This window comes from Talpa europaea, assembly GCF_964194135.1.
Source record: "Talpa europaea genome assembly, chromosome: 2".
Classification (NCBI taxonomy): Eukaryota; Metazoa; Chordata; class Mammalia; order Eulipotyphla; family Talpidae; genus Talpa; species Talpa europaea.
The window spans coordinates 35,484,319-35,508,102 of record NC_140068.1 but is presented as its reverse complement, the minus strand read 5'-3'; the positions used below and the strand labels follow the sequence as shown (position 1 = coordinate 35,508,102).

The 23,784-nt window shown below is 34.4% G+C and overlaps 1 protein-coding gene across 1 annotated transcript in view; it reads right to left on the bottom strand.

Annotated features, from left to right (window-relative positions):
• Positions 1 to 23,784, bottom strand: part of CEP85L (centrosomal protein 85L) — a gene marked incomplete at its 3' end in the record, with an annotated part of 106,152 nt that overhangs the window by 18,203 nt on the left and 64,165 nt on the right. The window contains exons 4-9 of the mRNA XM_084228104.1: positions 18,864 to 18,985; positions 16,805 to 16,922; positions 13,379 to 13,558; positions 6,975 to 7,127; positions 4,658 to 4,812; positions 1,390 to 1,507 (exon numbers count right to left, since the gene is read on the bottom strand). Coding sequence (XP_084084230.1) covers positions 1,390 to 1,507; positions 4,658 to 4,812; positions 6,975 to 7,127; positions 13,379 to 13,558; positions 16,805 to 16,922; positions 18,864 to 18,985 — 846 coding nt within the window. The remainder of the gene's footprint in view (positions 1 to 1,389; positions 1,508 to 4,657; positions 4,813 to 6,974; positions 7,128 to 13,378; positions 13,559 to 16,804; positions 16,923 to 18,863; positions 18,986 to 23,784) is intronic.

Genomic DNA, 23,784 nt, shown 5'->3' with positions numbered 1-23,784 from the left:
TTTTTTTTTTAATATGGACCATTCTCACTGACATGAGATGGTATCTTATTGTGGTTTTTATTTGCATTACAGGTGATGATTATAGGTGATGTTGAGCATTTTTTCAAATACCTGTTGGACATTCGCATTTCATCTTTGGAGAAGAGTCACTTTTGTAGTATAGTTTGAATTCTCAGAGTGTGATACCTTTATTCTCCCTCTTTTTAGTCAGGAGAGCTTTGGCTCTTTGAAGGTTTTTGTGATTCCATATGAATTTCAGCAATATTTGTTCTGTGTCTTTGAAGAATACCATTGAGATTTTTTATCAAAATTGCATTGAATATGTAAATTCAATGTATATGGTCATTTTTATAATGTTAATTCTTTCAATTCATGAGCAGGGAATGTCTTTCCATTTCTTTGTGTCTTCTATTTCTTTTAGCAATGTTTTATAATTTTCTTTGTATAGGTCTTTCATCTACTTTTTTAGGTTTATTCCCAGGTATTTAATTTTGGGGGGTACAACTGTAAATGGGATAATTTTTTAAATTTATTCTTCTACAGACTGTCTGGAGGAAGGCTACTGATTTTTGTATGCTGATTTTGTAACCTGATACTTTTCTAAACTAGTTTATTGTTTTAATTAGTTTTCCTGTAGAGTTTTTAGCATTCTGTATGTATATTATCATATCAACTGCAAATAGTGATAGTTTTACTTCTTTCCCTATTTGGATTCCTTGTACGTCTTTTTCTTGTCTTAATGCTCTGGCCAGGACTTCCAGTATTTTACTGAAAAACAGTGGTGAGACTGGACCTCCTTGGCTTGTCCCAGATCTTAAAGGGAAGGTTTTCATGTTTTCATTGTTGAGAATGATATTGACTGTGAGTCTGACTGTATATGGCTGTTATTATGTTAAGATATGTTCCTTCTGTCCCAAGAATTTTAAGGGCTTACGTTAAAAATGGTGTTGAATTTTATCAACTGCTTTCTCAGCATCTAATGATATGATCATGTGGCTTTTATTTTCTTTTTGCTGATGTGAATTACATTAATAGATTTACAGATGTTGAAAAAGGCATTATGATTGGATCACACATATGTAAAACTGCAAATCATGCTATAGTTTTTGATAAAACTTCCAATTTATGCAATTTATAATAAAAACTTTGAAACAGACTTTGAATGACTTAAGAAGGAAAACTAGCCTTTTATTTTTGCTATGAAGGTCTATAATTTCCTTAGTTTGGCTTTTATTAAATCTTAAAATTTTTGAATTTTCTTATATTGCTATGTTTCTTTCTAAATAGAGGCATTCAAAACTAAAACATTAGCAAAACAAATAAAATACACATCTGTACAGACAAATCCATAGTATAGTTTCATATTTATTATCAAAGATATGTACTGACCTTACTAGCTTTCTCATTTTGTTCTCTCAGGTTATCATTTTCATTCTGAAGCTGTTTTGCATCTAACATGGGAAGGCGGATTCCATCTTCAAGGCATCTTTCTACTTTTTGCTGCAAACTGATTTAGAAAGACATAGGAAGAAAATTAGCTCTATGTGCTGATTTTGGTAGATGACAGCAACAAAAATTAAATTCCTCCTCAAAGTATGTAATTTTTTTTTAATAATGCCACAGACAGTTTATGTATAAGTTTGAGTAACTTTATATTCTTATCATATAAGAAAAAATAGGAAGGCTGATCATCTTTTTTAAAATGTTAAATCTGAGACTAGATTCTTGGGTTATTTAGTATGTGACATCCTTAGGCCCTAGTGAAGTCCCTCATTACCCTAATCTAAGCCTATAATCTAAGCCCTCTCTTTTCCTTTCCCCCAAAAGCAAGTTCCTTGATAAAGATGATTGCGGTAAGGAGACTAAGATTTTCCTTATAAGGTAAATTGTTGCCTAAACCAACAGAATTACATTTTTCCTCATTAATAAAAATAGTAATGTAATACATTAATTAACAGTTTTTCCTGCTATGCAATGCACACAGTTACACTGTAGAAGAGGAAACAATGAGGGAAACTTCTATGCTACATCAAGAAAAAATAAAAAGATGGGGGAGGGCAGCAGAGAAAGGTTTTAGCCCCCAGAAAAGAAGAATAGCAACATAACAGACATAGCAGGAAAACCCGTAAAAGTGGGCCTCCCTGGTGGCACAGCGGTTGAGCGCTGGGCTGTGAAGCTGCCTGCAGCCTCTGCAGCGCTGGTTCAATCCCCAGCCACCGAGGGTCCCACATGGCATGCAGACCTCTCCTGCCACCCACTGCTCCCCTCAGCAGTGTATTTCGTCAGTCTGCCTGTAATAGTTCTGTTCTCCACTCTGGCTCTGGTGAATTCTCTCACCGTCCCGTGCTTCTGACTGTACCCAGTGCTTGTATGAATAAATAAATTAAAAAAAAAAAGACCCATAAAAGTAGCTCTACTTTAGCTTATAATCATACCACAGAGCTGCACAGTACTAAAAGAAACAGATTTCTTATAATTAAGGTTTTGATTTTTTCATTATTTTTCTTCAAGTAGTATGGCTAGCCCATTCTTGTTAATTCTTCCCCCCCCAAAAAAAAATTCCGTATCTACATTGTGAACAAAGAATTGACAACCCTAAATGGTACATATAGATTTCAGGTGTGTTAATGGCACCAGAGAGGTTCTTAAGTATAATGAATGTAGTGCAATGCTTTGTAATACATTGTTACTTGTCACAAAAGTATTTGCTTTTTCAATCTAAAAGTGAAAAATACATTATTTCTATTTCAGAATAATATTTTTTCCAATTTCAGTGTAAAGACATTCTTCTATGTATTTGTAACATTCCAAAAGAAATAAAATACATTAAAACTATTTAGGTCATTCATACTTGGGAAAGCCATCTGAAGAAGGAAAATGTACTCTATCATGGAAAACTATTAAATAAGTTTTATTACAATGTATACATTCTCATTGTTTATGGTATGAAGCATAGTCACTCAGAAAAGTAATAAATCTTTTGAATAGCAGAGGTACCTACAATTGCATTACTAGGGATCCACCCACACATTTTTCTTACATTTTCATTGCTAATAAAAAGCCTGTCTCATTTTTAAATCATGAAAGTTATACATAATAGCAGAAAACATAATAAAGCAGAAAGTTATACACAATAAAGCAGAAAATACATGTAAGCAGATACAGTGACATAATTCATATTCACATGCATATCCGAAATTATTTCAGAACTTAAGGAATATATTGTAAAGCTAAGGAAACTGAAGTAACACCCCTATTCCCAAAAGTTAAATGGCACTACAGCCATGTGTTTACTACAATATTATAGAAGAGTTTCTTTGGACTATTACAGATACTTGAAATCAAGAGAAATTTTCTAAGCTATTATTCTTAGAGACTTATCAAGTTAAAGTTAAGAAATGGAAAACGGTGTTAAAATGCAATATACTAAACTTTTTAAATCAATATTACTAGTAATCAATATTACTATTAATGTTCACCAACAATCTAATAAAAGAGAAAATCTAAACAAGAGATGGCATAAAATATCATATTAAATATATAAAACAACACTATTTGAGTTCATGATCATGATGTCCTAAAAAAAGAAAAGATACATTACCTCCTTTCATTTTATCAATAAAAGAAAATATAAGGTTGAATGAGTGGAGGTCAGGAAGCTGTTCTGAAACTACAGAATAGGATGTAAGATGTGAAGTTATAAAAAAAAAAAGAAATTAAAAGAGCTGAAAAGCAGAAAATAGGGAGAAAAATAGAATCAAAAGTATATGATTTTTGGGGGACCTGAGATCAGAAACCCTATAAACTGAATTGTTTCAGAAATCAGAGATTTTCTGCAATGAAATTCAATGACAAAAAGGTAGTTCAGACATGTTTAAGACTTTCAAAGTTGTAAAGGAATTAACATAGAATTAGCAAGTGGATGTTGATTAAAAAGCTGTAAAGAACAAACTGAATTTTACATAATTGATAAAACTATAGAGTGAATTTCTTAAATTTAGTTTTTGTTGCTTTGTTGTCATTCTTCAGGATAATTTTATCAATTTTATTTCATAATTAAATAAGGTTTAAGTTTTACAAAAGAGAGTGCATGTAAGTGCATATAGAATACAGTTTTCTTCAGTAAGTTTTCCAGGAGTACAATTTCAATTTCCTATCTTAAAAATATTATCTAAATATGCTAATAAAATGATATCCACTCTAATTATTAATTTCAAAGAAGAGTTCAAAAGGCAATGAGCTTAAACTTGGAAGTGAGTAATGTGAGTAAACTTGGAGGATATTTGGCAAAATTACCTTAACTGCTACTCTGCAGTCAAGTGAATCAATTACTTCACATTAGCAGTATCTTCTTAAAGAGTACAATTTGAGTGTTTTGGTGCCCCTCTTTTATTATTTAGAATTTTTACTTATTTTTAGACAAAGTCATCAATAAAAAGTTTGTGTTATAACTTTATCAAAATGTCACTATGTTGCATCAAAATGTTAACAGAACTGTTTCAGTAAGATACTTCTGGGTCATAATAATGCATCAAGAAGTAAAGACAGGGACAGGGGGAGGAGGAGGATACTAATTATAAATTAACATTTTAAGTGAAATGCCTTATGAAAAATATGAATAGCTTAAAAATAAAAGAATTAACAAAGGTTTTCTTACCTCTGAACTGTAGTTACCAATTCCTTTTCTTTCTTTTTCTGACATATTAGCTGTGCCTCTTTCTCTTTACACTGTTTTTTGATCTCTTCAAGTTTTTCTTCCATATCTGTTAACGTTTCTTGCAAATTCTTATTTTTTCCTTCTAGAACCTGTAGCTATGGAGAAATTTTTAACATGGAATACTAAAAAGGTTTTTTTTTATTTTATATTCCCCATACAATTGCAACCCCCTGATTTAAAAGATTTTTACTAGAATTTGTTACTGTGTTCTCAAGGACTAATAGACTTATGGTTAAGAACCACATATCTTCATCCCATCTAGTCTACTCTAGTAAAACTATCCCCGCCCTTGTGTGGAAGAAAGCTTCGAATGGAGAAAAGAATGAGGTCAAAACTTCTAGAAAGGTAAATGATCTCAATCTGGGGATATTTTAAGAGTTATTTTTCATTGGGATAAAATATCACATAAAATTTACCATCTTATAGTGTACAGTTAGTTCAGTAGTGTTAAGGATATTCACACTGCTGTAGAACTAGAACTCTGTTTATGTTGCAAAACTCTATACCCTTGACAAAACCCCTATTATCTCTATGAATTTGACTACTGCAGGTTCCTATAAAGCTGAAGTCTATGCTACTTAACTTTTGCACCTGACTTCACTTAGCAAAATATCCTCTGGTTCATCCATGTTGTGGTATGTGTCTTAATTCCCTTCATTTTTGGGCCTGAATTTTAAGTATATGCTACATTTTGTTTACCCATCACTCACTGATAGACACTCAGTTGCCTCCATCTTTTGGCTATGCAAATACTGCTGTTATGAGCCTGCATGACGTGCAAATGCCTGTTTAACACCTGTTTTGAATTCGTTGGGTATATGCTTGGAAGTGGACCATATATGGTAAATCTGTTTTTAACTTTTTGAGAAATTGTGGTATTTTTTCCACAGTGGCTACACTATTTTGTACATTCCCCATGTAAAATGTACAAAAGCTCTAATTTCTACACATTGCCACTAATGCAAACCACATGGGGCTTTTTTTAATATTAGCCATCCTAATGGGTCTAATGAACATGTTTTTAAATCGATATTCCCCTATGTTCCTGCTCATATAGCCTATCATCCTTCTTTAGTTCCTTGCTGAATTTACCCCTTTAGTTTTTTGCCATATAGATTAACATAAAGAGAGTATGCATTGTAGATTCAGCATCTGCATGATACCCTGTGAATTAACCATAATTCTCAATTGAAGTGAGTGATTTTTTTCCTATCCCCTGTAAACATTTTTTGGCTGGGGGGGGAGGTGCAGAGGGGAAGGGAGTAGTACTAAAAGTGCCTACAAGGCAGGACTAAAATGCTACTAAGCATCTTTTTTTTTTTTTTTTAAAGATTTATTTATTTATTTATACAAGCACTGGGTACAGTCAGAAGCACAGGAGGGTGAGAGAATTCACCAGAGCCAGAGTGAAGAACAGAACAGGCAGACAGACGAAATACACTGCTGAGGGGAGCAGCAGGCGGCAGGAGAGGTCTGCACACCATGTGGGACCCTCACCCGGCAGCCGGGGATTGAACTGGTGCTGCAGAGGCTGCGGGCAGCTTCGCAACCCAGCATTCAACTGCTGCGCCACCGGGGAGGCCCTACTAAGCATCTTTTAATACACAGGGCAGAATTTCACAACAAACAATTTTCACCCCCCATTGTCAATAACGCTAAGGTTAAAAAACCCCATGATTGGAAATTTTGAGAAAAGACTGAAGAGTAGATTCTGGATTTATAAATCAGGCTTCAAGAAAAATCTTGAAGAGAACCCGGTCTACCTACCAAATTGGCAGAAAGATTTCAGCTAAGGTATTGTTAAGCAAATGACTAGAAAGTCATCAGAGATGTGAATGGATATCACAGATTTAAGAATAAGAAAAAATTTATGGAAAGACCAAAAGGAATGAAAAAAAATCTAGAAATATCGTCAAAAGGTATTGCTGAACCTGAATGAATTCCATAGAATATAAAAATTCAGAAATGTGACATAATGTATTTGTGAGTATAGGGCAGGGTTATCAGACTAGTTTAGAAACTACATTTTAGAGCAGAAGACTAGGTGACAGAATTTAACACACAGGTTCATTATGAGGTAATCATATAATAATTAAAAATAACAAAATTCCTAACTGAGGTTAATCATAAAACAATACACTAATTTTTAACTTAAAATTAGTCAAACATGTAACAATTTTAAATTATAAAAATCACAAAACTTCTAAAGAGTGAACTTAAAAAATATTTTCAAGATGACCATTTTATTTCTTGTTACCTGTAGACTCTGACTCTGTACATCATCCAGAGTTGGAAGATCAGCCAGATACTTTTCCAAGGTCTCAATTCTTCTCTGCTTTTCTTTGTTTTGTTCGGATTCTTTCTGGCATTTCTTTTTCAGGCTGTTGATATATCTATCTCTGGTTTTAAGCTAAAGAAAAAGATTAGAAATCTTCAGTAGTTTTAAATCATTAAAAATAACAAGTCAACATTGGAATCTCAGGCATCAATGAAAACACCAACAGTTCCAGGTTATTAAGATCACCACCAACTCAAGTAAAATTTATCCTGTTAATATTTAACCCTAAGATCTATGTGTTTTCAAGTTTTCATACCACTGAAATCAACAATCAATTGAGAATTTTTGTTGCTTGTTATTATAACTGGTGGCATCTTATAAACTGCAGTGATCCAGCCACCACTAATTATGTAGTTTTTATTTCCTACATTTTTACACATGTACAAATTTGGTCAAAGCTGTTCATATTTTAGTCAATTCTACAGTGCTATGTACATGTTAAAATTATATCAAAGATTTTTAAATGTCATATTATAATGTGGCATTGCAAAAAGAAAGATACAGAGTCACAGGGTATAATTTTGAAATCAGTGAAGCAAGTATTTATCTCTAGAGGAATGACTCTAATTTCTTACTTCTTGCACAGCTCTATCAAAATGTTTCACATCTGTAAAGAAAGATACCTACAAAATATTAAATGTTTTGTCATTAACATACTTGCAAAGCAATTGCTTGTGATTACAATAAAAACCAGAATTTACCAAAATTATTTAATACTTAGGAATAGACAAATGAGACAAGACTACCATTAGAGCATTATGATATAACTGAACGTGCAAGCATATTTTCTTTCTAAAAATTACACAAAGGTATGCTTGCCCTAGATAGCATTTTAGGGTTGATGAACTACATTAACTGAATGCCTATTATAGAATACATACAGTACACGATTCTACTAAGTTCCAGTTTGTATGGGCTGAAACTCAGATTTTTACGTACTATTTTTTTTCAGCTTTCTACCTGAAATACACTATCTTTAAAATTCCTATTGGGGCCTCCACAGTGGTGCAGGGGTTAAAGACACAGCACTATCAAGATATTGCCAACCACTGCAACATGAGTTCGATCCAGCTAGGACGATAACCCACATGGTGCAGCAGACCTCTCCTGTCTCATCTGCTGCACCTTTGGCCTACAGCCCAGTTCTTGAATGCATAAATAAATAAATCTTTAAAAAATATAATTCCTATCATATATCCAATGGTCTTTCACACTTACTATTCAACTAAAAACCATGTATGTGCACAAATAGTTGCCTAGAAGTAAACTCAAGACCCCTATTTACTTTAAATTACTAGTCATCCAAATATTTAGCATTCATTTAAAACTTAGAGGTTCTAAAATATTTGTACAGCATTTCCCCATATTCACTGAGGAAAAAAGTGCTAATAATCAGCAGTATAAAGTATTACTCTTTCAAATTTTACTAAAGCTAACATTTGTCCACAATCTAGTTTCTTTCATGTCTTATCTAGTTTTTTTCAGATCCACCTTAAAACAACTTTTATTAAGACAATTTCAATTGGAAAACTGAATCGAATCTCACTTCATCTGTTCATTCCATCATAACATTATTATCCACTTAATACCTTGGGTAAGAAGCAACACTGGTGAAACAGACAAATCCTATTACGTACTGGGGCATTCCCAGGATTAAAGGCAAGTGTGCTGGTGTGACAATTTAACATCAAGATGGGATAAATCTAGACTACTAGTAGCTAGCACTGGTAGTTACCTGAAGTTTATATAATTCCCTTTTTAAATATTAAGCCCAGAGATCTTTAATGATAAATTACAAGTCACAGAGAAAAAGGCGGAATTTAAAATGTAAAATCATGTGACTGAAAGCAGTTTCAGTTCTTCTACACTCCTCATTTCAAGATTCCCTTAAGTGCTCTAGTGTTCTGTTGTGACTGAATTACCCTATTAACAAAGTCTGCTTTTGCATTAGCAAATGATCCTGTAAATTAAAGAAGAAAACGTAACTAATTAGTCCATTTTTTACTAAATGCTCCCTAATTTGCTCCCAAATATATAGTTAATTGTTTAAATGTCTTAAATGTGAAACAGTGATGTTCTCATAAAGCAACTGCTGGTATAGGTTGTACAGCATCCACTATACAATTAAATTGTTGTGAATTTTACTCCTAGTGTTTCAACAATTTCTATCAACATGCAACTGGACAAATTAACTCAACTTTTCCCCCAATGATTCAGTAATTTCACTTTTTAAATAGGGTCATAATTTTATCTCATCTGATTTTTGTGAAGATTATGATTAAGCGAAAAATGCATTTAATGTACATTAACATGTTGTCTGGCATATGCAAGAAAGAGCTCAAGGAGTAATTTCTATTGCTGTTATTACCACATTAAATGTTATTCTGTCATAGAATCAGTCGATAAGGACTGCAAGAGTAAATGCAGAAGATAATAATGCAATGTAATCTCGTGTAGCCTGAAATGCATCATCATGAATCTACTTTCTATCTTCTATATTCCTTAAGGACTCAAGTTACCAAGTATTCAAGTCATCTCCATTTCCTCTAACACAAATTCTCCTCTTTACATTCACCAAACTCTACAAGTTAACCGGGTACAGACATTTCCATTCTTAATTTCTCCACTCAAATTAAAATAGCCTTAAAACACAGACGCTTGTTGGGCCTCCCCAGTGGTGCAGCGGTTGAGCGCTGGGCTGTGAAGCTGCCCGCAGCCTCTGCAGCTCCGGTTGGATCCCCGGCTGTTCCCCAGCCACTGGAGGGTCCCACATGGCATGCAGACCTCTCCTGCCGCCCGCAGCTCCCCTCAGCAGTGTACTTCGGTCCTTCTGCCTGCTCTGCTCCCTGCTCTGGCTCTAGTGAGTTCTCTCACCCTCCCGCACTTCTGACTGTACCCAGTGCTTGTATAAATAAGTAAATCTTAAAAAAAAAAAAAAAGACATTCTAGAATTGTCTTTATTAAAAAAAAAACCACAGACGCCTGTTATTCCTATTTTCTGAGAGCTAATTCTTGATGTTTTCAACTTCTTCCTATTTTATTAAGGAACTTACCCAATCATGCACGTGCTCTAACATCCTTACTATTTATTCTCACCACAATCCTTTGGTGGAGTTACCTCACTTTTCTCTAGGCAAAACTCATTTGAACCATTTTTAATATTTTGAGAAACCTCCATATTGATTTCCATAGGGGCTAGATCAATCTACATTTCCATTAACAGTGCACAAGAGTACCTATTTCTCAGTACCCTCACTAATATTTGTTTTGATATGAGCCATTCTCACAGGTGTGAGGTGGTATCTCATTGTAGTTTTGATTTGTATTTCCCTAGGAATTGTTGATGAGCATTTTTTTAAACAAGATTTATTTATTTATGCATATAAGAACTGGGGTAAAGGCCAGAGGTGGGGGGGGGGGGCAAGGTGGAAAGGTGGTGGTGAAAGGATTCACCAGAGACAGAGTTGGGAGCAGAACAAGTGGATCTACTAAGATACACTGCTGAGGGGAGCAGCAGTTGAGACAGGAGAAGTCTGCACCACCATGTGGGTTATCTCCTTGGCCAGGGATCAAAGTCATGCTGCAGTGGCTGGTGATAGCTTGTTAGTGCTGTGTCTTTAACCCCTGAGCCACCAGGGAGACCTGGATGAGCATTTTTGCTTGAGTCTATTTGGGCATATGAATGTCTTCTTTGGAGAAGTGTTTATTTAGCTCTTTTGTCATTTCTTGATTGGATAATTTGTTTTCTTTTTGCTGAGCTATATGAGTTCTTTTGAGATCTTGGATACTAACTAGCCTCTTGTTAGATGTATGAGGAACAAGTATTTTCTCCTAGTTCATAAGATATGGTTCTGTTTTGATGAAAGGTACATTTGCTTTTCAGAAACTTGTAGATTGATATAGTGTCGTTTATTTTTGCTTTTGTTTCCTTTGCCATTGGAGTTGAGTCCCAAAATACATCCCTGAAGCCAGTGTCACAAAGTGTTATGCCCATGCTTTCTTTTATTTATTTTAGAGTTTCAGATCTTACATCCAAGTCTTTAATCCATTCTGGGTTAATTTTTGTGTGTAGTGTAGTGTTTAGTTTCATTCTTTTGCATGTGACTGTCTAGTTTTACCAACACCATTCACTGAAGAGACTGTCACCTTTTCATTGTATACTATTGGTTCCTTCGTTGTAAACTGACTGTCCGTATGAGTGTGGGCTTATTTATGGACTATCAATCTGTAAGTTTCTTTTTATTCCAATACTGTACTGTTTTGAAGTTAAGTCAGGGAGGGTGAATATCCTCATTCTTCTTTTTGTCAGGATTAATTTGGCTACTTGGGATCTTCCGTGGTTCTACATAAATTTAATTAAATTTTACGCTATTTCTCTGAAACTCTGATAGGGATAGAAATGACTAGGTATACTGCTTTAGCTAAGATAGCCATTTTACCAATGTTAATTCTTGTAAGTCATATGCTGGAAACAGCTTTCCATTTGTGTCTTCTTCTATTTCTTTAAGCAAAGTCTTACAGCTTTTGTAGTACTGCAAGAGTAAATGCAGAAGACAACAATGCAATGTAATTGCATTACACCTCCTTAGTTAAGTTTACCCCTAAGTATTCAATTTTCTTGATGCAACTGTAAACTGGCATGGAGATTGCTCAAAATACCAAAAATAGATTTACTATATAGTACAGCAATTCCACTCCTATGTATCTACCTAAAGAATGTAAAAAAAAAAAACCAAAAAAAAACAAAAAACAAAAAACAAACATTTCAAAGATATAAATGCACTATGTGCACTTTAACATTATTTAAAATAGCCAAGTTATAGAAACAATCTAAATGCCCAACAAAGCCTTATTCTTTTATTTGAGACATGAAAAGTTTGAGACACTTTTTAAACCCTCTATGGAGGAGCTAACAGAGAGACAGCTATAAAGTTAATCAAGCACTAAAGATCAAAAGTAATAAATGGGGAAAATGTAGGTAAAATATGAAAACATATTTTAAAAATCGTACCCACCAACTCTCAAAATTTTCACACAAGCTTTTCATTAGCCTGTCTCAGATGAGAAAATATTTTAATCCCCATATCTGTATGATCAGTGAACATTTCCTTAGCTCTTTCCAAATTGTGGTAATATATGAAGCCCCCAAAACACAGAAAAGAAACAAGAAACAGGTACTTAATATACTTTCAATTTAGCAAAGATAAAATACACCATGCATCTGAGGAAGAGAAAACATGTACAAACTTTGTCAGTTTTTTGAAGTTAAGCTTTTTAATTCGTTTATAGTTGTCATTCACTCACAAAGATGTCAACTGAGTTTCTCTATTAATAGCTTGAAACCTGCCTGCAGAAATCATGGCGACCTGTTTCAAGATCAAGTTGAACAGAAAGCTCAGCTAGTAAAATAATAAGCTGGGTATTTCAAGAGAAAAATCTAAAACAAGCTCTGCCACTAAGCAGCAGTTTCAGGTTCACTGCCTCCTCAGTAAATTAGGGCTGACATGTACCCTACTTGATCTTTCATGATATTTTAACAGAATGAGATGAAATAGATTGATTAAGTATGAATATTTTAATAATAGCAGAAAGTTCAAATAAATGTGTACATTGTGTACACTGTCTTTTAGTTACATACTCTGAATCAGGAGCTTCAGGTTTTTTTCTATAAAGATTTATTTATGAATATAAGAACTGGGGTACAGGCCAGAGGTGTGAGGGGTGAGAGGATTCACCAGATAGAGTGGGGAGCAGAACAGGCAGTGTGACTGAAATAAACTGCTGAGGGGAGCAGCAGGCAAGGCAGGAGAGGTCTGCTGAGCCATGTGGATTAGTTCCCTGACCAGGAATCGAACTCGTGCTGCAGTGGCTGGCGATAACTTGATAGCACTGTTTTTAACCCCTGAGCCACCAGGGAGGCCCCAGAAGCTTCAGTTTAAATAACTTGAAGTCACATACTTATGGAAAGATTAGCTTTATTTCATTAAATCCTTCATAACCATCATGGCAAAGAAACAGAGTCCATAGGGAAATGCTTTGTGTCACATCTCAGTATAGGCAACTGACTTAAAAAATGTTTCACTATTAGTTAGAAAGAAATATAATTAACATAACAACATATATATAATACTACACTGGTATTTTTATTTCTAGGAAAATCTCTGGATATTTATAGCTAGTACAGAATTTCTCAAGTTACTACAAAACTAATCACTGCAATATAAATGTGCGAGCTGATGAGACACCTGGCTTACAACAGAGGAAAAATACTTACATGTTGAAGAAATGTTGCTGAGTAATGCAACTTAATTAAAAATGCCTACCTTTTCCTCCAGCTTCTTCTTTTCTTCACCAAATTGATTTATTCTTTGTTTGAGAAACTGATTGAGCTGTAACACCTCTTTCTCAGTAGATACAAGCTTTTGCTCAAGTTCCTCTTGCTGGGAATGGGATACTGACTGATCTGAAAATGAAGCCTGCAGTGAAGTGTTCTCAAACTGTGGCTATTGGTAAAGAAAAAACAAACAGGTACAACCTTAAAAATTTACTTTCTTGAGAAGGAATAGAAATAAGGAACAGTACAGAAAGTACACATAGGCTGTAGCAACTGTCATAGCATAGCGTAAATCCCAGCTCTGCTGTATTCTGACTAGGGCCCATGATTCCATTAAATTACTTGCTAATGACAGGTCTGTCTTCTCATCTTTAAAAACAATTACTGTAAATCTTCTAGCAGTTTTTTTTTTTTTAAGACTAGAGAAAAAGTATATAAAGTGCCCAGCATAAACCAAAAGCTAAAAAAAGGCAGTTATTATTTCTTTAAAACATATAGGTACAGGGAGATAAAGTAACATACAGAAGTGAAAGTTCTAGGAAAAGAAAACCTAAAGAAAAATTTCCTCATAGGTGATCACGTCCAGCTAATAGTAAACTCAGTAAGTATTAATAGAGGTTTTCACCGAACTAGAAAGTAAGGTCCATGAAATCAAGTATTCTTGTCTATTTTGACTGCTCTTATATTTTTATTTCCTTAACAGTGACTGGCACAAAACAAGTGCTCAAAACTCTAGTGCTGACTGAGTAAAGGTACTATTGCTTCCAAGCAAGGCTTTGTAGGAAATTCAGAAAAGATATTTCCCCTCTTTATCTCCCTGCAGCATTACAACCTAGAAAGGTATCTCCTCAGAAAAATTAGAATGTGATAAGTGCTATAAAGTATCCATAAAATAATGTGAAAACAAAGAAACAGATTTTTTCCCATTTATTTAACAAACATCAAATAGTTGTTTACTGGGGTTTCAACAGTCAATACAAGGTCTCACCAGTTCAATGAAGTATTAAAAAAAGACAATGAATAAATATTGCCTAGTGAAGCTGTTAAAGAAATGAACTTGAAGCAGACCTTGGAGAACTTAAAGTTTCGAATAGAGATGCGACTCAATAATTATATATACAACATTTCCCATGCAGAGTATTTCAAAGATGACAGATTCAGACACTGTCCTTTAAAAAATCATAGACTACCTGACAAAAGAGAAATTATAACATGGATAACTGCATATGGGACCAAATATAATAAAGCCAAAGATAAACCATCTTAAGCAAACTGTTGGGAGGAAGGAGGAGAAATGAAGATATCACATGCACTTTTCAACAAAACATTACAAGGTATACTAAAAGGTAAAAAAAAATCCAGTCAGGAATGCTAGGATTTCCAGACCAGAAATTTTTTAAACTATTATTGTGCTAAGGGCTTAACTACCAAAGTAGACAACATGCAAGGAGACAATATAAGCACAGAGATGATAATTCTAAGAAAGAACAAAAAAAAAATTCTAGAGATCAAAGACACTGTAATAGAAATGAAAAATGACTTCAATAGGCTCATCAGTAGACTAGACATGACTCAGAAAGAGAAACCATTTCTAAGCTTGAGGATACAAGAAAAGAAACTTCCAAAATGGAAGCGCAAAGTGAAGCAGGACTGAATAAAAGGAACGGAATATCCAGGAACTGCGACTTAACTGCTAAATTTATAAAATATGTGTACTGACAACACTGGAAGGAGGAAAAGGAGAGAAAAGAACAGAAGCAGTATTTGAAATAATGAATGAGAATTTTCCCAAATTCTGAGAAACCACACCACAGACTCATGCAGAGTATTGAGTCTAAATAGAACAGAGCATCAAAAATGAAAAATGCCAAAAACTACACATAGGCATAGCATATCTAAAATTTCTGAAAAACAAAGATCAAAAAAAAAAAATCTTGAAAGAAACCAGAGGGGAAAAAAACATGTTACTATATGGGCCTCCCTGGTGGCGCAAGGTTAAGCACAGCACTATAAAGCAATCCGCAGCCTCTGCAGCATGAGTCCAATCCCCGGCCAGGCAGGGAGCAACCCACATGGCGCAGCAGACCTGTCCTGTCTTGCCTGCTGCTCCCCCCTCAGCAGTGTATTTCGATCAGTCTGCCTGTTCTGTTCCCCACTCTGTCTCTGGTGAATCCTCTCACCCCCTGCATCTCTGGCTTGTAGCCCAGCTATTGTGTGCATAAATAAATACATCTTTGAAAAAAAAAAAAAACATGTTACTATAAATAGCAAAGATAAGTTTGGTCTGACATTTCAGATACCATGCAAGAACGAACTGGTGTGAAATATTTTAAATGTTGAGAGAAAAACCCACCAAACTAAAAATCCAAATGCTATAGGTTTATCCTTCAAAAGTAAAGAATGAAAAAAAGTGCTTTCTTAGATAAAAACTGAGGGGATCTGTTGCAAGTACACTTGCCCTACAAGAAATACTAAAATTCTTTAGAAAGGAGGGAAATTGTATAGGCAATATGCACATATACAAAAGTATGGATATGGATAGTGGTGATCATAATACTATGAATGTATTTAACGCCACTGAGCTGAATACTTAAAATGATTAAGATGGTAAACTTTAAATATATATGCATACATTACATATGCAACAATAAAAAAATGAAAACAAAACCCACTCAGAGTTAAGTTTCCCACGTCATCATTTATGTAAAATTACTAGAAAGGCAAACATCTCATCTTATTTTGATAACACACTGTTAACATGGCTACTCATTGGGAAGTGGGAAAAGAGGAGTCTATGCACTGGTGGAGGAGGAGAAAGATCTGAACAAGCTCTTCTGGATGGCAACTTAAAATTCCCATGAACGTCAACTCACACAATGTGTAGAAATTTCACTCCTGAGAATTTAATTTACAAAAATACATGCAATGTTTATATAAGGTTATTCTTTACAACTTCATAATACCCCAAACTAGAAACGAAGCAACTTTTGAGAAGGGACATGCTGTCTTTACAAAATGAGAAATCAAGCAACTGTAGAAACAAAAGAAAAGAATTGCTGCTTATGAAATAATGTGGAAATAATCATTGTATTTTACATGTATATACATTACATAGAGGAAAAAAGTAAGGTGCTGGGTAATTTTGATTTTTTTTTTTTGGTGAAGATGGAGAGGAATAAAATATATTTATATCAACTCTGGAAGGCTATACTAGAAACTAATAGCAGCAGTTTCTGTATGTGTGTGGATAAGGTACAAATTAGACAGATGAAAGAGTAGTTGGATATCTTTTACTACACATATAAGTAAGATCCATGTGAATAGATTATTAATTCAAATAATGTGTACTATTCTTACAAACTAAGCATATCACTAATAAACACTAATAAGATGACAAAATCTTCTGTAATCTTACCTGCAAGCTAGCCACATAAGCATCCTCACAATTTACATAATGTCCTAACATCGCATGTTTTGCCCGCAATTCATTATCCCTTATCCTCTCATGTAGGTGGGTAATTTGTTGCTTCTGCCTGCAAAACATCAATTGAAGTCACATTATAAAGAATATACCTTTCAAAAGACAGTTAAAAGCAGAACTTCTAGTATTCTAATAATTTGACAGGTAAAAGTAATTATCTTAAAATTCATAATAGGAAGTATTTTTAACCATACTACCATGAAATACGTGAAATACAGAACAAGGGTACTTATACTGTAAAGTGCTTCTAGCATTTTATAGACTGGCCTTTTATAGAATACTCTTCTTAGGCTATACCAAAGTCATGCTTTTTTCCTTTCTTCTGATTACCTAACTCGTTACATCCTCAGTCTGGAATGCCTTTATATTAAAATCATTTATTTTCCCTCACTCAAATACTGTTCAACACTAATACCACTGAAGCTTTTGAATTTCAATGTAAGGAGTGAAACATATTTTTATAAAAGCTATCTATCCAATTACTGTTTGTACATGTACAAAGAAAATGGAGAGGAATTTCAAATAAAGTGAAAGGGAGAATGGTAAAGAAACAGGCCAACTGAATGGTCAATATTTAGTGCTGATAGTGGTCCTCAAAAGGATTGGGACTGGAAGAATGGCACATATCAAAAAAACAAGCAACAACAAATGCTGGCGAGGATGTGGTGAAAAAGGAACTCTCCTACATTGCTGGTGGGAGTGCAAACTGGTCCAACCATTGTGGAAAAATGTCTGGAGGTTCCTTGGTCTACTAAAAGTGGAGCTACCATACGATCCGGCACAATCCACTCCTAGGGACCTACCCAAAGGACACAAAAACAGTGATTCAAAAGCGCACCTGTACACCTATGTTTATTGCAGCACTATTTACAATAGGCAAAACCTGGAAACAACCCAAATGCCCAAAAATTGATGACTGGATCAAGAAGATGTGGCATATATATACAATGGAATATTATTCAGCAATCAAAAAAAGATAAACTCATGCCATTTGCAGCAACGTGAATGGAAATACAAGGAATTATGCTCAGTGAAATAAGCCATAAGGAAAAAGAAAAATATCGGATGGCTTCACTTAGAGCAGGCATACAGGGGAACCCAGTAAGACATCAGTGTAAAAAAAATAATAACAGTACAAAACACAAGCAAAAATGGACAATTATAAATCAGAGACACACTGCAGGGGAGGGAGGAGCACAGGGGACTGAGGTGATGGTGCATGGGTACATTGGTCAAGGAAATTCTATGGGGACTACACCTGAGGGGGTGGGGGGAAGCAAATACTGTTTGAATGAAAAATGATGCAAAAAATATACAAAATTTTTTAAAAATGAAAAAAATTTTAAATGAACAATGATGTAAAAAAAAAAAAAAAAAACCCAGAAAGGAAAAGCAAAAAAAATAGTCATGACAACAGATAAATCAGGAGTCACTGACCTATCAGTTACCAGAATCTGCGTTCAGCTAAGACCTATCTTCATCTGATTCCACATACAGAAGTTCAGGCACCATGTGTGGAAAAACACAGATTTTGCCACTGTAGGAAGGCAAAATTTTGCTGTGTAGGAAGGAAGTTGAATGCATGTTTGCTGACGCCCATACTCAGTGCTTTTACCTACACTCACTTCTTCAATCATCAAGGCAACCTGGGGGAGGCTGAGGGAGGAAGCTAAGGTGAGGGAAGCCCAATGGACAAGATCGAGGATTTCTGGGGCTTTGGTAGTGGGTGTGGTATGGTCACACACATCTGAAGAGGTGTGAACCTGTATCACTAAATCATATGCACTGTTGAAACCAACATTGCCTCAATAGAAACTAATACATTTTTTAAACTTAAAAAAAAAAAAAAAGGATTGGGATTGGAAGGAACAGATATGAGACATCAATATATTTGTAAGCTTCCATTTCTTAACTAAAAATAGAACATACAAAAGTATCTGCTTTCTTAACCTACATGCCATAAACACTGAGTAATTGAGGAAAAAATACGTACCGATCAATAACAATTTCTTTCTGCCTCAGCAGTCCTTCTTTTATTTTCAGCATTGATTCCCACTTACTGAAATCCTGATAGCTAGAAGGTGAATAACTTTGATGAGGCGATCCAGTCAAAACCTGCGCAAATAGGGTTATACGATTAGTGTACTAAAAGTGTCTAATTTAAGGGAAATACTTGTGTCATCCAATATTTTTCAATGTGGTCATTAAAAAATAGAACTCTCACTTCAATATTTTTAAAGACTATTTGAAATCACAAATATTACTACAAAATAACTTGAAGAAATTCAAGAAAGTTTCACTAGGTATCTAGTGATAACTGATGACAATAGAATATTTAATCTAACATATACACATACAATCTTATGCTCAACTTCTGGAAGCTTTGTGGAAATATGTGATTAATCACTGCCTAAAGAAGGAGTATAATAAAAGAATGTAACATAGCTTGACTTGAAAAGCATTTCCAAAACAAAAATAATTGAATACCTTGAACTAAATTTAACAAAAGGGGAAAAGCATTTTCTTTGGTGTCCTATGTAAAGGGGAAATGTGAACCAAACATATAGAGTGAAGAATGTAAGGAGAACAGTATGTGAAGATGAAAGAAGAGACTGGAGTGATGCATTTACAAACCAGATAACCAAAGATTGCCCGCAAACCATTACAAACGGCTGCAACAGGTTTTTCTTCACAGCCCTCAGAAGAAGCCAACTCTGCTGATAACTTTTCAAACTACTAACCTCCAGAATGCTAAAACAATCAATTTTTGTTGTTTAAGTTACCCAGTTTGTGTACTTTATTATGGCAGTGCTAGCAAACTAATATAACTAGCAAATCAAACAGGAACTTATAAACTCCTTGGGAATCTAAATAATACTATATAAAAGCCACAAAGAAATTTTAGAAGTCAAATGTGTTCCAATGCTTTTATCCTTTGTTTTCCAAAGATGTTACTGAAAAAGCCTGCTTCTGAATATAATTATGTGATATCAAACAACCTTTAAATTAACCCTTTAAAGTAAGATGATTGTCAAATAATACCAGAATGAGTGATATTTCAGACAGGAGAAAAACAGGATAGGATGAACAGACTAACTACAGAAAGCAGGTGGTAAGAGGGTACATAACTTTATTAAATAGACATTTGGGGTGTAAATGACACACAGTGCTATAGGTAGTCAGAGATCTTGCCTCTGAATTTCATTCTTTCCTTTGTCTAACATACAACCAATTTTAAATGTAATCTCCATATAAAGGGGAGTTTCTAAGTTCCCTGCCCCACCCAAGGAAGGGCAGAGCTGAACAGTGAGCAGAGGCTAGAAAACACTGGGAAAAGAACAGGAGAAGACTACGACTAACGGAGGCACAAGGAGCAAAGAGACATGGGAAGCAGCAGCCATGCTTGTCTTCCTCCCCTATTACATCTCAGAGCCCTCTCCCTTCTTAACATCTCAGGATGGCATGTAAGCCCAATGCCTTATTATGGGGGAGCCTCCTTTGTGGTAATGCACAGTTGAATTCATTCTTTTACATACTGTCCTAACATGTGAGTTGAGTAGTTGCAAGAGACACTCTCACCTCATTAATAGACTAATAAAAAATACTACAACAAATAACTTTAGCAAGAGTGCACAACCGAAGATCAATGTAAAACTAATCTATCACATTTCTATATGCTCCCATATAAAAACTGGAAACTAAAAAATTTAATATCACATCAAAAAACATTAAATATTTAGGGATTAAAATTTAACATGTTTACAAGATGTGTACACTGAAAACTAGAATCTATCACTAAGAAATTACAGAAAACATTTTTTTCAAGGAGAGTTAATTCAAGACAAAGATGTCAATTGTCCCTAAAATGGTTTCTAGATTAAATAAAATCCCAATTAAAATACCATTTCATGAGTTTAGAAGTTGACAGGCTGACTACAAAATTTCTATGGAAATACAAAGAACTACACTACCTGATTAAATTACAAAATTAAAATATTATAAAATTATTTATGACAATGTGGTATTCACATGAAGATAGATCAATAGAGAGGAATAAAGATCCACCAATATATATACACATACACAGTCAATTGATTTTATTAAAAATTGTAAACTTTTTGTTTGGAGATAATTGTAGACTTACAGCAGTTGCAAGAAAAAAAGAGTGAAATCAGAGTACATCTGATTCTAATGGTATGCCTTACAAAACCATAGTATGATTATCAAAGCCAACATACTGACGTGGATACAATCATGTTATAAAAAATTTGCAATACCACAAGAATTACCATTACTTTTTTTTGTGGTGAGAACACTTAAGACCTACTCTTAATACAGTAAAACTATAAGCACTATGGTATACATTAGATGTCTTTAACTGGAGTTTGTACCCTCTGACCAATTATCTCCTTTCCCCAGGCTCCAGGGGTTACTAGAATGAAAACCACCATTCCAGTCTCTTTTCTATGACTTTCACATTCCTCATATAAGTGATCCATACAGGATTTGTCTTTCACTTCTTTTTTTCCCACTTAGTAAAATAATTTACTAAAAGATAGGTAAAGCTTTTCTTAGGGAACTGGATTTAGTATTTAATCAAAAGAAATGAAATATGTCTACAAAGACCTATAGGCAAATGTTTATTCATAAATACCCCAAACTGGAAGTAATCCATATGCACATGAAGTGATAAATGAATGAACTGTGTCATATCCATAAAATGCAATAGTACTCATCAATAAAACAATCACTACATGTGACAATATAGTTGAATCGGTAAAGCATTATGCTAAGTGAAAGAAGTCAAATTCAAGATTATATACTATCTGATTCTACTTATATTGCATATGGAAAGAGTAAAACTAAAAAGACAGTGAGTATATCAGTGATCACCAGGGACAGGGAGGGGGGCTTACTACAAAAGGGTAACTTTCTGGGGCTCTGGAAAAGGTGTTCAACCTGACTGCTGTGGTGGTATACACAATTTTATCTTTTTTCCAAAACATAAACATTCATTTTAATGCTGAATATATTTTTTTAAAAGTAGGTACACCTTAAACTTATATGTTATGCAGCATTACTTCAACACAAAAATAGGTATATTTGTAAGTAATATGACAACAAAATTAATTTTCCTAAAATTACAGTAAATCATTTACAAAAATATTGTAATAAAACATTGGGTGTAATAAAACATTGGGTTTAATAAAACATTAAACACAAAAAGAACTCACCATGATAAAAGTGAAGCAACCTAAATGTGTATCAACAAAGAGATAACTGTGGTATCTGAATACAACATATTACTATACAACAATAAAATAGAATTATTATTTTTACGAGATTTATATGCACATATTAAATGAATCACTCTGTACATTTTATTTAAATAAATAAAATTACAATATAAGGAGTCATCTCTGAAATAATACTGCAAGCAACTTTTCAAGATGGTTGACTTTAATAAATAGCAATCTTGATACTCCTTGGCTATGGTAGAAATATTTACAGCTTAATAATTTATGAAATCCTCTTCCACATTATAGTAACCACCTGATTTTTAAATTCTTTTTTTTTAAAGATTTATTTATACAAGAACGGGGTACAGGACAGATGTGCGGGAGGGTGAAAGTATTCACCAGAGACAGAGTGGGGAACAGAACAGGCAAACTTACTGAAATACACTGCTGAGGGGAGCTGTGGGTGAGAAAGGAGAGGTCTGCTGAGCCATGTGGGTCAGCTCCCTGGCCTGGAATTGAACTCATGTTGGAGTGGCTGGAGACAGCTTGATAGCACTGAGACTTTTACCCTTGTGTCACCAGAGAGGCCAATAAAATTATAATTTTTGCAACAACATGGGTGAGATTCAGAGACATTAGGTTAAGCAAAAGAATTGAGATGCAACTATACACATGCAATAGAACAAAATAATGGAAATGAGTGGAGTATGGGTTATACAGGTAGAGAACAGGCACAAATTAGATTTATGGGGCAATGGAAACTTTCATATCTCAATTTGAGTGGTGGCTATAAGGATATATACATTATTCTGTAGGATGGAGCTATTATTATACTTAAGACTAATTTATACACTAAACTCTATATGTGTTAAGACCGCACCAAAAACAAAATCTATCACCATAAGAAATACCTACATTTTGTTTCTATAGCTACCTAAAAGTAGGACTAAGGGGAAATGAAGATCTTCTCTTCCAGGAGAGAACATATAAATAAAGATGTACTGGAGATTGATAAAATGCATTGTCCTGGCAATAATTCCCTAGCTCTTTATCACTTCAGTGCTCTCCTACATCTGCAAAACATCAAGAGATAAAAGACTAATTGAAACAAGTATTGCACACCAAGAATGCAAGAATAGAGTTGGTAACTGAAGGGTAGCGGAATGCCACACCAAAATAAGACTAGATTAGTTCAGGATATACCATCTTAAAAGATGCCACTTGAAAAACAGAAAATGCAAGGGGAGGTTTTTCTTCTCCCCTGATGTGCCTAAGACAAATCCTCCAAGAACCCAATTGTCATAAAACCACACCCTGTGCAGTTCATCAACCATGGTATACAGATTCTTACCTCAGGAGGGTAGACTAGGAGCAGATACTATACCCAGACAAATTACCAGATACTGTCAGATCTCCCTATATTCTTCTAAAAACTCACTCTTGCTAAAAATCATTTACTTTCCATCCACCCACCGGCCTCTACCTTTCTTCCCCTTTCTCTATTAAAATGGTAACTAATTATAAATTCTAAAGCCTCCCCGCTATAACTATAAGTTCTCCATTATTTCCCTGGGTATTTCCCATGTGTGCTAAGGTATATATGTGAAATCTGTTTTTCTCTTGTTAATCTGTCTTTTATTACAAGTTCAGGGGTGGAGACACCAGGCAGATTAG